A 12,491-nucleotide genomic window follows, 5' to 3' on the forward strand; every position below is an offset into this window, starting at 1 on the left:
GTTTGAGGTAGAGGAGAACAAACAAGGCCTTATTATTTATTGTTATTTAAAAAAAATACTTTAAGGAAAGTATTTTTTTGGAATAAAAGTTTAGTTAGAAAATTAAATAAATAAGGCCTTTTCATCTTTTTAAAAAATATTATGGTAAAATTAAAAATAAAGTTACTTAAATGGGTTTTTTTAGGAAAAAAATCGAGCTAATATGTCATTAGACATGGATTGATGATACAAAGATGCTTTGAAAAAAATTAGAAATATAAAAGGAATAAGGTTGAATTTCCAACCCATCGCAACTCTGTAAACAAGTAATAAAAAAATTATGACAATGTAAGTTTGCCAATGAGTTGGTTTCAATTTGGTCGAGTTAAAATTTATAAGTTTACTCAAACTCAACCAATAGGTTAAAAATCTAAACCTAAACTCTGAATAATGACCGACTTAGGCTAAGATTACAAAAAACTTAGTTAAATTTTATGAAAGATAAAAGTAATGAATAATAAAAATATTTTAAAAAAAACATTCTAATAAAAAATAATACTAAATAACATGAATAACAATTGATAAAAACCTTATTCTATTTTCTTTTATTACTCAAGATAGAAAAAAATTTAAAATATTTTTACAGGAAAATCAATACCCTTTACATTTAATAATATGTTATTTTATGATTAAAGAATTCCACATAAAAATAAATAAAAGTCAATTTCTTTCATTCAATTTTTTTTTCAAAATAAGACAATTATCAACTTCATAGTCAATAACAAGATAGTTATAAATTAAAAGCACTTGGGGTTAAGTCTAATCTTCAATATATTGATTTGAATTTTGCTTGCATTTTGGTTAGTCATGTGACCTAAGTGGTCAAATATTTATAGATAAGCCACAATTTGACTAACTATTTAATCATGGACAAGATTACAATGGTTTAAGTATATAATAAAACGATGTTGTTAGAACCGAACCTAATAAACCGATTAAACTTGTTTACGCGAAATCGACTTGCTTTCTATTTCTAAATTACAAAAAATGGAAGATGTGAAATACCAAAAAGGTGGTCCATACTTACACGGCAAGTAACTCGGATATTGTTAAAAAATAATCCCACATAGTTCTAAGTTTAACACGATTCTACTCTTAGTTTTTACGGGATAGATCTTTTAACATTAGCAAAGTTGTTTTGGGACAAACTTAAACCCTAAGCTGATAATTTTAAGAAAGTTTATTTTGGGGGTGGGGGGGATGAAGGGATTTTCATTGTTGATGGATGGCAAAGTGATAAAGAAGATGAAAATGAAGACAGTTTAGAAATAAATTGCAGGATTGATTCATATTTGTGGGAAATACAGTTGTCTATCAACACCAAGTGACAACTTTGTGTCAACTACGCAGATTTGACATTACTGATCAAGACAAAAAATGACTTCACGATAACATTAATGAATAACAAGAGAAACAACTCTTTATCACCAAGGATCACATGTGATGATTTGATATTCCTTATCTTTTACAAAGTGGGATGCAGAATTATTGGTCATTAGAACTTTCCCATCACTGCAAAGTTGAACAGAAAAAGGACCTCCACTGTTCTGTAAGAAGACAAAACCATGAACTTTACCATCAATGGAGTCTGAAAATGAGACCAAACTTCTTTGGTTGCTCAGCAGATAGGCAGGCAAGCATGTTGGAGGTTCAATTCATCTCCACAGAAATGATCAAACCAAACTCCACAGTTCCTCAACATCTGCAAAAGTGTAAGCTCTCCCTGCTGGACCAACTTGCTCCTCCTATCTTTGTGCCTCTACTGCTCTTCTACAGAAGCAGCAGCAACAAGAGTACTCAAGAGAAATCCCTACTGTTAAAAAGATCTCTTTCTGAAACACTGGCTTACTTCTACCCATTTGCAGGAAGAATCAGAGAAGATTACACCATCCAATGCAATGATGAAGGGGTGGAATTCTCTTAAGCCCTAGTAACTGGGCAGCTCTTAGAGTTTGTTACTCAACCTGATGTCCAAGCTCTGAGTGAGCTCCTCCCTTGTGACCACAACAATGTCAAACATCTTTCAGTGCGGAGGAATCGCAATAGGTATTGGGATTTCACACTTCATAGCTGATGGATCTGCTCTGCTTACGTTTCTTAAAAGCAGGGCTAGTATGGCAAGAGGGGAATTCAATGAAAGCTCGAAGCCATGTTTCAATTGGAGTACACTCTTCCCACATGCTCCAATTCCAAATCCACAGTCAAGCTATGTATGCACAGTGAAGGAGAACCTTTCAATGAAAAGATTTGTTTTCAGTTCATCAAGCATAGCCTCCCTAAGATGTCAAACACAAGAGGATCCATCACCCGGGTGGTCTCCCACCAGGTTTGAGGCAGTGACAGCACTTATAGGGAGATGCTTCATTCGAGCACGCCCACGAACAGAATCAAAAAGGGCTTCTGTGGCTATGTATCCGGTGAACGTCCGAGGGAGAACGGCCCCACCCTTACCAGAGAATTCAATTGGTAATCTCTGGGTCTGCGCGGTTACAGCAGGAATTGAAAGAGGAGACTCTGACGAAGACCTAAAGCTTGTACGGAGAAACAGCTAAGAGAAGCAACAAGCGTCATCGACAGTAATCACATCAAACAACTGCAAGACGCTAATGGGTTCGAGAAATATTTCGAGAATGTAGACCAGGTCATTGAAAAATACTCCAGGTGTGGCGTCGATTTCTGCTATTTGACTAGTTGGCTGCGATTTCCATTCTATGAGTTGGACTTGGGTTGGGGGAAGCCAGTATGGGTAAGCAGGGGTCCGTTGCCTCTGCGGAATGTCGTTATTTTACTGGAAACGAGAGAAGGCTATGGTGTAGAAGCTTGGGTGAACATGGGGAAGGAAGAGATGGCCATGTTTGAAGAAGACCCAGAGCTCCTGTCTTACGCCTCCTAATGATTTATGTACTTTCTTGGATACTTGGCTCATGGTTTTCATCAAGAACATAAAAAATTCACAATAAAAATTAGAAATATATTAAAGCCCACAAATAAAAAGTGATGATCGAAGTATCAAGCCCCAATTAGTTGACACTGAAGGAAGATTTTGTCACAGTCAGAAAAAGTCTCACCACCTCTCTTTCCGTTCTCTTGAAGCAACTGCAACACAGGCCAATGCTTTGCTCCTAAGTACCCTCTTAACACAAGCAAAGGATAGCTTTTGCTCCCTTATAAAGCCCACACAAACACCTCTACTACCTTCACACCACACTCAATTCTCTTCAGTCTTCAGTAGCCATGCATCAGCTCATGACTGTGTTGATCCTTGCCTTCTTCGCTCTCTTTTGCCTCCCCTCACCTTCGTCCGCTCTACCGGCGGTGACGGACAAAGATGTTGAGTCCAACGAGGCCCTCCTTGCCCTGTACAAGCAATGGCTGGCACTGCACAAGCCTCACGAAAAGGGAAACTTGGGTTCCATTGGCGGAAGCTGGTTGCGGAAGTTCCCCGTCTTTAAAGAGAATACTCTTTACATTCATGCAGGCAACAAGAGGGGCAATGTCAGTTATAGGCTCGGACAAAACAAGTTTGCAGACTTGAGCAACGAGGAGTTTCGGGCAATCTACACGCAATCCCACAAGGGGTTTCTGAGGCAGGGAAGTGGAGACAGAAAGCTGCATAGTTTTGTTTACGAGAAGGTGACTGAACCATTGCCAAAGTCCGTGGATTGGAGGGAGAAAGGGGCTGTCACACACGTTAAAAACCAAGGCCTCTGTGGTAAGTTGAGATGTAATTCAATAGTTCAGTTTCCAAGCTTCTAACGTTTTGGAAAAGTTCAACAGGGATACACTGGAGAAGATGAAAACAACCAACTGATTCCATTTCATTTATCTGGAAAAATGCAGGAAGCTGTTGGGCTTTCTCGACCATTGCTGCAGTGGAAGGGATCAACCGGATAAAAACAGGCGATCTTATTCCCTTATCAGAGCAAGAACTGGTTGATTGTGATGCAAGGAATGGAGGCTGTAATGGTGGGTTCATGGATGAAGCCTTTCAATTCATCGTCGAAAACGGAGGCATCAGCAGCGAGGCAGAGTACCCTTACACTGGAACAGACAACCAGTGCGATCCTGCAAAGGTTGTCATGGTTTTTGTCATCATCTTATTGCAATAGGATAAGTGTCAAAGTCACCCAAAGCACATCTCTAAGCGATTTATTTTTGCAGAAGGAAATGCAAATGGTGGTTATTGATGGCTATGAAGATGTTCCTGAAAATAACGAGGAAGCTCTCATCAAGGCAGTCGCCCATCAGCCAGTTTCCGTCGCAATAGACGCTGGCTCGATGGATTTTATGTTCTATGAAGAGGTAAGTACAATCTAGTCCATGACACTAACAGCAAGAGAAACTCTGCTAGCTGCAAGCTTGACTGGGATTTCTTCCTATATGCAGGGGCCGTTTAGTGGATCCTGTGAAACATTTTTGAACCATGGAGTTTCAGTTGTTGGGTATGGTGAGACAAACGACAGGGCTCAGTACTGGATTGTGAAGAACTCGTGGGGAACAGACTGGGGGGAGGAAGGTTATATCAGAATGAAGAGAAGCAAATTGGATCCCAAAGAGGGCCTCTGTGGCATCAACATGTATGCTTCGTACCCTCTCAAGACTTCACCAAACTCCACTTTATCCATTCTCTATCAGCAACCCCTTGGAAGAAAGTCAGGTCAATTCCACTCATCCTGAGAGATTTTGCCGCAATATTTTGCACAATCCTCTCAACATTTCACCGACTCCAGGTTTCACATGCCTAGATACGTAGCCCTACGTTCACAAATGGAGAACAGGAGAAGTTTATCAGTTTCTCATCTCTGAATATATTTATCTGCCTTCATACAGCCAGAGATCCTCAACAAGCAAAAAACAGATCCTCAAAATCAACTCCAATCAATGAGAATTTCTTCACAATTTACAACTTCACATTCTACACAAGTTTCCTAAGCAATCTCCACCACGTGTTGTAACTAACACTTCAATAGAACAGAGATCAGAATTGTGAAGTGCTTGCTTATGACTAGTATTTCATCATAGCAAAGGTAAAAATCCACACACAATCAATAAATGGAGAGTACTTGATTAACATTCAGGACCCAATTCAAACCAAATCCGGATACGTTGAATGGTAGGATTTGATTTACCTGTAAAATCAAAGTCTTTATATGCCACCAACCCCTGGAACATCAACTAAAAAAAGCACAAATGACAACCACTGTTCTATGATTTATAAATGCACAGTAATTTGCAGCCCCATTTCGCTATCAACTCATCATCTTGAACCACATGGCCCCATATATGATTATATACAATCGCTGTGTATGAAACCGGATAGTGGGTGTAGATTTCAACTCCCTGTACATTGTGTTCTTGATCCTCTAGGACCTGCCAACCCAAAACAAATCTAATGATGAGCCCTATCAAGAGATACTAACCATTTCTGGATATTCAAAGAGGATCACTTCATCCCGAAGATGTATGCTGGGTTCCAGAACATTGCACAAGAACGGCTTCCTTATTTGACACCTTAGATGTGGCCATCTCTTCTAAGCGCTTCCATGTAGCTTCACGTCTTGACTTGATCTCCTTCTCTTTCATCTCATCTTCTTGAAACTTCAGCAGACACTCTTCAAATAGTTCAGGATCAAGATCCGAGAAAAGCTTCCGGACATTTAATGTTAGGCTCTGAACAGCCTGGTTCCAATGGTTCCTAGTATTTCTCTCCAGAGCTGGGAAGATGATGGGCAGTATGATTTTCCGATTCTGTTTAATTAAGTTCTCAATGTGATCATTGTTCCATAGGAACAAAGCCCTCTCAGCCACCTTTCCAGTAAAAGTAGAACAGAAAGATAGATATTGTTAAAAGTTGATGGAAAGATTGCATAAAAAAATGGACTAGAAATGCTCTTTATTAAATCTCAAACAACACCATCTATCTTGCAGCAAGTAGCATGTAAGATGAGCTTCATAAAAAAGAGCATTTTGTATGTCAAAGAGAAACTAAATGCTTAAGTCCACAAATACTTTAGGTCAATAGTGACTTCAGAAGGGAGCCAGTCAGTCAAGCAGTAATTATAATTTTGAGCTTTAATCTTGACTGCATAAAAATATCTAAACTTTACAAAGAAATCATGTTGGAAAAAAAAAAAAGCCTTTTTTCATACTTTTCATGCAGGTCTCACGTTTTAAAAAATATGACAAGATTTGGAGCAAGAGACATGCAAGTGGACATGAGAAAGATTGCAAAGATAAGGATATCAAAGTACAAGCTCCAAGATAACGAATTAAGAGAAGGCACAATGCAACTACAGACAACAACAAGAAAAAGATGGAAATTATATACAATGATAATAAAGATCAAAGACCACCTAACTACTACGCTTGATCCCAACAGCAAAGCATGCTTTTCTAAGCATACTACACATCAATTAGCAATACTATGCAACACAAGTTTCTTAATGATGATCATGGCCAACTTTAGAAGACTCCCAATTTTCTCAGTGAATCCTGCTCAAGGATACATGAAAAGTTTTAAAGAACCAAAATTTGAAGTCACTTTGATGAATAATGTAACTGTCACGGGTATTTTAGTCATTATGCTTTTAAGTAAATGAGTAATTTAGTTACCCTCTAATTTAGGGACCTTAGTGGAGAGTTTAAGTTGCCATATTTCTGTTTTTTATGTAATAAGGGATGATAGTCTAGTGAGAGGGCACTAGTTTCTTTTCCCTCATTTGTAACTTAATTGAATAAATAGAAGTGGATTAGGGTTGACTTCTGACCCAGATTGTGTCTGGTATTCTGATGCTGGGAAACCAGAACTAGTGCAAGTCGTCTTCTCTCAGTTTCCTCTTTTCTCACTCTTGATTTGCAACTTCCACACACTTAACTTCAAGACAGCAACTTCTTGCTCTCATTATTTTTCATCAAGGTGTTTCAGAACTGTGCAGCCTGTTATCTGAAGCATTATCACTCAGAAAACGGGCTACTTGAACAACCAGTGTACCATTTATCGTAACACATGCCACTGCAGACAATATACACGATGGTCTTGAAGTTTCACAATTTTATGAGTAGTACATCCTGGATCGTCCATTTCAATTCACCACTCTGTATGGGTCTTCTCCACATCAAAAGAAATTTTCAAAAAGATAAGGTACCTAGAGAAATATAGGTTAAATACACCATCATTAGATCCACTAAGATCTAATAAGCAAATCTCACCACTTTTTTTCCTTAAAAATTCTAACAGAGTGTTGCTAAAGGAGCCAAATCATTCCAAACAGGAAAACAAGATAGAAGAAGAAAGCTGTGTTTGGTAAGTGATATGACTTCAACATTTTCTATTGTTCTTGCAGCCAAATAGAGATGCAATATGATGGATAATAGTGCTTTCATAGTTAGCAAAAGGGACAATAAGACTCTGAGTGGACGATCTTCACACCTGAACAGTTCGAACACTTAATAAACTAGGAAAAACTGCACCATGTCATACAAAAAAATTTCGAGCCCCACTGGATTTTCCACAGAAGACCTTTACTATTTCCATGGCACAGAAGTAAAAATGAGGGTTTTCATTGTATTTTATCAAGCTAGGGTTACTAAGAAAGTAAATTATCTTTTAGGAATCATGTAAAAAAATATTTGCATGTTAGTTTGGTAGATGGAACTGCAAGCACACTCATATTTTGTATCAAAAGCCCACAAGCATGATTCCATGATAGATACGATAGCTTGCCAAAACTGACACCTTCTGGCAAACAACATTTTGTCCTTTTTTTTTTTTTGACAAAAGTAAACAACACATTTCCCCACCAATTTTTCTCCTTAGCCTATCATACTCCCAGTATTTAGAATATTCTAGTAAAAATATGAAGTAATTGACATGGTTTGAAAAACACAAGGTAGTCCATAAAAAATAACCAATGATACCTAAAATGATGGACAAAGATAATTGCTGCAAAACACGGTGGGCGCAACAAAAAACTGTTTGTCGCATTTAGAGCGCATTAGGATACACAAGACTGAAATCAATCTACTTCTTGAATGAATGTATATGCAGGTGGAGTGCCTCATACTCATGATAACAGGGCTGTTTGTGGTTATTCTATTTTGGGATGGACACAACTATTCAAGATTTACTTTAGTTGTGCACAGAGTACTTTTTGAAGCACTCTAAGAAGATACCTGACTGTTGACCCACACCCTTGCCCAGGTGTCTGCCAAACCATTCACACCCTTCAGAACATGATGCCAGCAAATGAGTCTAGATCTATTTATATTCTCGATCTCATCAAAATACTTCAAGAAATGATCGGAGGGGGTTTATTCCCAAGACCCATGAAATGACCACCATGGAGTCACCCTCAACAACCAAGGGGAACAAGAACCTCTTAAAATAAAGTCTAAGCCCCTGTAGGAGACACTTGATCTCCACGCACTGTGTCTAAAGGATGTGGAGAAATCAAGGAGAACCACCCCCTTGGGTTCCTGACCTCTCTCCACCACCACCTGCATGCCCAGGAGCCCCCCTAGAGCTGCTAGCAAAGTTAAGTTTCAGCCAATCCTCTGGAGGAGGCCACACAATCAGTCAGGTGATGCAATGTGGAGCTGACAGAATGGTTGATCACCAATTTCTCCTCATGACCAAGCTGGGAATATGGGAAGTATCTTTTAACTTGCTTGCCCAAAATAATATGCTATTCTTACCCATTTTTCCCCAGGAGACCATCAGGGAAAGGAGGAGAGGAAAGGAAGAAGGGAAGCAAGTCTGGCCAGAAAGAAAAAGCTCAATAATTTCAATCGACATTTCCTAATTGCAAACTCCATCTTATGCAAGGGAATCAGCTACAGAATCGGCTGATTAGGATATAGATTCCTAGACATTTTCACTTCTAAGAATTGTTTACACCACTTGTATTTGCACAAACTTCTACCAGACTACTAATTCAGGTAGTAGTCAATGCAGGGGAACAATATGACAGCGAGGAAAACAAGCACAAAAAACTGGCAAGTTCAAATTTTTCTGTTGGAAGCATTTTTGTTAAAACTTAACATTTAAGAACTTCATTTCATGCGAAACAGTACTTCCAGAATTTGGATTTTTTTTTTCTAAATAGTGAAGGCATTTGGCAACAATTGCCAAACATATCTGAGCGTGGGACAGCCATCAGCGCCTTTCCCTCCTTCTCACCCTTGCAAACAGTACTTCAGGATGCCACTAATTCAGGAGTTCCATATTGTATCATTCCAGCAAATACATCCAAAGAAACTAACCCTCTCCTTAAGAAAATATTGGCTGAAGATTTCAAATGTACTTAACTGATGAAAAAGGTCATTATGATGCATAAGATACAGAATCCACATATCAGGAAGTACCACACTATCCCCTCCAGGAGGAAAGTAGGAAAAGAAAAGGAATTGTATGAAGAGTTGCAGGGCACATTCACCCAGAGAAAGATGAGCACAAACCTTTCCCACTACATAGTACTATTAAATGAGTGGATTGAATGGAGAGAAATGGAACTATATGGGAGAGACTGCATCTTTAGTATCTATACCGAAATTATGTGCTTTTGCATGAATCTAGAAAGGATATCTGGAGATTGTGCACATGAACCATCATAATACAGGAGGTTAGCCCATTATGACTGTTCATAGCCCTTCGAGTTCAGATCTCAGTGTTTCTTTTACATTTTCTTCCTCTTCTTTGAAACATAGCATGCATAGCTGGGATCAATAGCTTCAAAATTTTTGGAAAACATAATACAAGCTCCAATTTCACCAGAATTATTACATTCAACTTGGTCCATGCTTTCAAAATATATACTTTCTTGATCTATTCTTAAACTAGAATGACAACACCCCAATAGCAGTCCTTTTCAAAGATAACCTACCAAAGAGGAAGGAAACCCCAATTGCTTTTTAATGTGAACATACATGCTTGACATATGTACACCTTCCTTTTAGGAGGGCTTTAAGGCATTTTCATGTCTTACTAGTAAACAATCACAAATGAAAAAGTAGGTTGACAACCACCAAACCACTTGTGTTCTTGCACAAAACAGCGAGGACTTAATTTTGATCAGGTATATGCATGGCAATACTTAGTATCTCAGTTGCATTAGGGACAGTAAATATGAAAGGTTATTACCTGAAAATGTGAGCTGCTCACGCAATAAGCAATCTGACGAAACAAAGGCACCATACATCGCTGGAATTCAGGTGGCTGAGTTGCCTCCAAAACTTCTTCTAACTCCCCCAAAAACATCACCTCTTTAGAACTATTAGTAATTGGCCAATATTTTAACAGGCCCCTTATAACTGTATCTGCCAGGTTGCAGTCTTTCTCCACAAATTGGGTAATGCAGTATGAGAGCTGTTGGTGGTACATGGGTATGCACTTTGGTTTGTGAAGGGGGATCAGAGCCCTAACCAAAAACAGCTTGTGTTCTTCTTTCAGAGGCAGTGCAAATCCATTAATTATACTTCCTAAAATTTCCAACAGCTCAGCAGCCCCATTGTGCTTTTCTGTCTCAAAAATAAACCGATAGAAGATGTTATTTATAGCTTTCCGGATAAAAGGGCGATGCACCATAAATTTACCATATATCCGGTGGAGAATTGTTTTCAGATACTCCCTTTCCCTTGGATCTTCAGAATCAAACAGATCAAGCAGTTTTAGGACAAAAGAATGGTCAATATATCTCTTTGCCAACTTAGCATCTGTCTCAGGTGATGCAACAAATCTTAAAAAGAACTCGTACACAATTTGCAAGTGTGGCCATGCAGGGTCCATCAAGGGTTCCTCCTCGTCCAAATCATATGCCTCTAGGACTTTATTCTCCCTAGGGGGGGAAGAGAGAGTCCTAAAAAGATTTACAGAAACCATTTTAGAGATCTCTTGCATAACATTTTCTGTAAACTTCCCATTTGCTGAAGTGACATAGTCTACGAGCTCTAAAAGTGTTTGCCTCTTGATGTCTTTTTCTTTTAAATTCTTTGTCGGATCTGTGAAGTCGAAAACAACACAACACAAGTTTAACTTCTTGATAAACAAGGCTTGTTTCTCTGAGCTAGGTACATCCCTAAAACCAGGCAAAGCTTCAAAACCTGATGCAACAGAATTCCCATTTGGCTTTGAATTAGACACATGGGTTTGTTTGTTTGTTTGACTTAAAGCAGGATTTGCCGTCTGAGTAGGACCTGTAAAAACCGAACTGTTGAAGTGTCCGGACCTGTTACTAGCTAAATCACTGCTTCTTGAATTGGAAGAGACATTTGTAGAAGGCGCAACTGGAGCCCCCAACTCACGATTATCTGTTGACTTTGAGGGCTTGCGGGGAAGCTTTCCTAGTATTTGTTTTATCATAATTGAGGCACAGAAGGAAACCTCTAAAACCCAGGTTAGATTTGGTCGTAGTAACCAAACCTCGTTCAGTAGGGAAATCCCTTCACTAATATTTACCAGAGGAGGTTTCCATACCACGTAGAAGTTTCCTCCCAGCTCGTTCACTTTTTTCTTCTTTCTTTTGTGCCCAAAATTGGGTAAGGATGCCAGAAAAGAAGTACAGGAGCCACTCCTAACAGTAAAAGTATCAACTGAGGGAACCCATTTTACTGAAGGAACAAACCAGAACACTGCGCCTTCCCATCAACGGAAGACTCTTTTCTATACGTCCATGAGAATGTAAGGATCCCCTTATTCGCTGAGTATTTCATCAAGAAACGAAACCCAACTTCCACCAAAAGATCTGAAACCCAGATGCATTAAACCCATTCTAAACTAAATACCAGCAATCCAAACAACTCCAATTCGAAGGTCCTATCTTCTTCCCTCCTCCTTTTTCCACCAAATTGACGGGTATTCAGCTAGATCAAAAGATGAAGTGATCCAGAACTGATAAACAAAAGTACAGCAGCATTACCCAAAAGACGGAAAAAGAAAAAAGAAGAAAAAATAAAACTCAGATGAAGATACCAGGTAGCCCCAGATACTTACGAGAAGCGCCGAGCTGCTGATTGAAGAGAAGGAAGAAAGGGAGAAGCAACCCCGAAACCAATGTCAATATATTTGATATCTTTTTCCCTTTCCCCCTTTCTTTCCCTCTCTCTCACTCTCTCTCTCTCCTAAAACGACCCTCAAAATCTAAAGTGAAAATCCTGCCCATCAACAACCCTGGTTGAATTTAAATGACAGAATTCAGGGTCGTCTTTTATTCTTTTCAATCGGGTGTAGTCTTTTGCTTTTGCCTCCATATTTTCACTTCATTTTTTTCTAACATATATAGTACTGTCTGCCCCGTGGCACGAAGGAAGAGAAAGAAAGAAAGAGGAAGGAGTCGTTTTACTGTTTTAGAAGGGTAATTTCGTCTTTTTACATAAACTGGCCCCCACCGTCGGCTGCTCCTTTGAAGATACTCTTGACCGGTATTTGTTCTTGTAGGTGCATTATTATTATTTTTTTC

The 12,491-nt window shown here is 38.9% G+C and overlaps 2 protein-coding genes and 1 pseudogene across 2 annotated transcripts; 2 read left to right on the forward strand and 1 right to left on the reverse strand.

The window, feature by feature from the left end:
• The first annotated feature begins 1,570 nt into the window (after nucleotides 1-1,570).
• Nucleotides 1,571-2,947, forward strand: LOC137962155 (stemmadenine O-acetyltransferase-like; annotated as a pseudogene).
• A 315-nt stretch (nucleotides 2,948-3,262) lies between these two features.
• On the forward strand, nucleotides 3,263-4,868 carry LOC137962809 (vignain-like). The gene is made up of 4 exons (XM_068809891.1): nucleotides 3,263-3,751; nucleotides 3,880-4,112; nucleotides 4,201-4,341; nucleotides 4,426-4,868. Exons 1-4 carry the CDS (start codon nucleotides 3,274-3,276, stop codon nucleotides 4,714-4,716), a joined length of 1,143 nt encoding a protein of 380 aa, XP_068665992.1. The 5' UTR covers nucleotides 3,263-3,273; the 3' UTR covers nucleotides 4,717-4,868.
• A 215-nt stretch (nucleotides 4,869-5,083) lies between these two features.
• Nucleotides 5,084-12,265, reverse strand: LOC137962807 (serine/threonine protein phosphatase 2A 57 kDa regulatory subunit B' theta isoform-like). The gene is made up of 3 exons (XM_068809889.1): nucleotides 12,026-12,265; nucleotides 10,178-11,923; nucleotides 5,084-5,847 (listed from the first exon to the last, which is right to left on the reverse strand). The coding sequence occupies exons 2-3, from the start codon at nucleotides 11,393-11,395 to the stop codon at nucleotides 5,488-5,490; spliced, it is 1,578 nt and encodes a 525-aa protein (XP_068665990.1). The 5' UTR covers nucleotides 11,396-11,923; nucleotides 12,026-12,265; the 3' UTR covers nucleotides 5,084-5,487.
• Between the last annotated feature and the right edge of the window lie 226 nt (nucleotides 12,266-12,491).

This window comes from Aristolochia californica, unplaced genomic scaffold, assembly GCF_029961685.1.
Source record: "Aristolochia californica isolate CCGP_79_NKW_82.1479 unplaced genomic scaffold, dmAriCali1.0.hap1 SCAF_4, whole genome shotgun sequence".
In the NCBI taxonomy this organism is placed as follows: domain Eukaryota; kingdom Viridiplantae; phylum Streptophyta; class Magnoliopsida; order Piperales; family Aristolochiaceae; genus Aristolochia; species Aristolochia californica.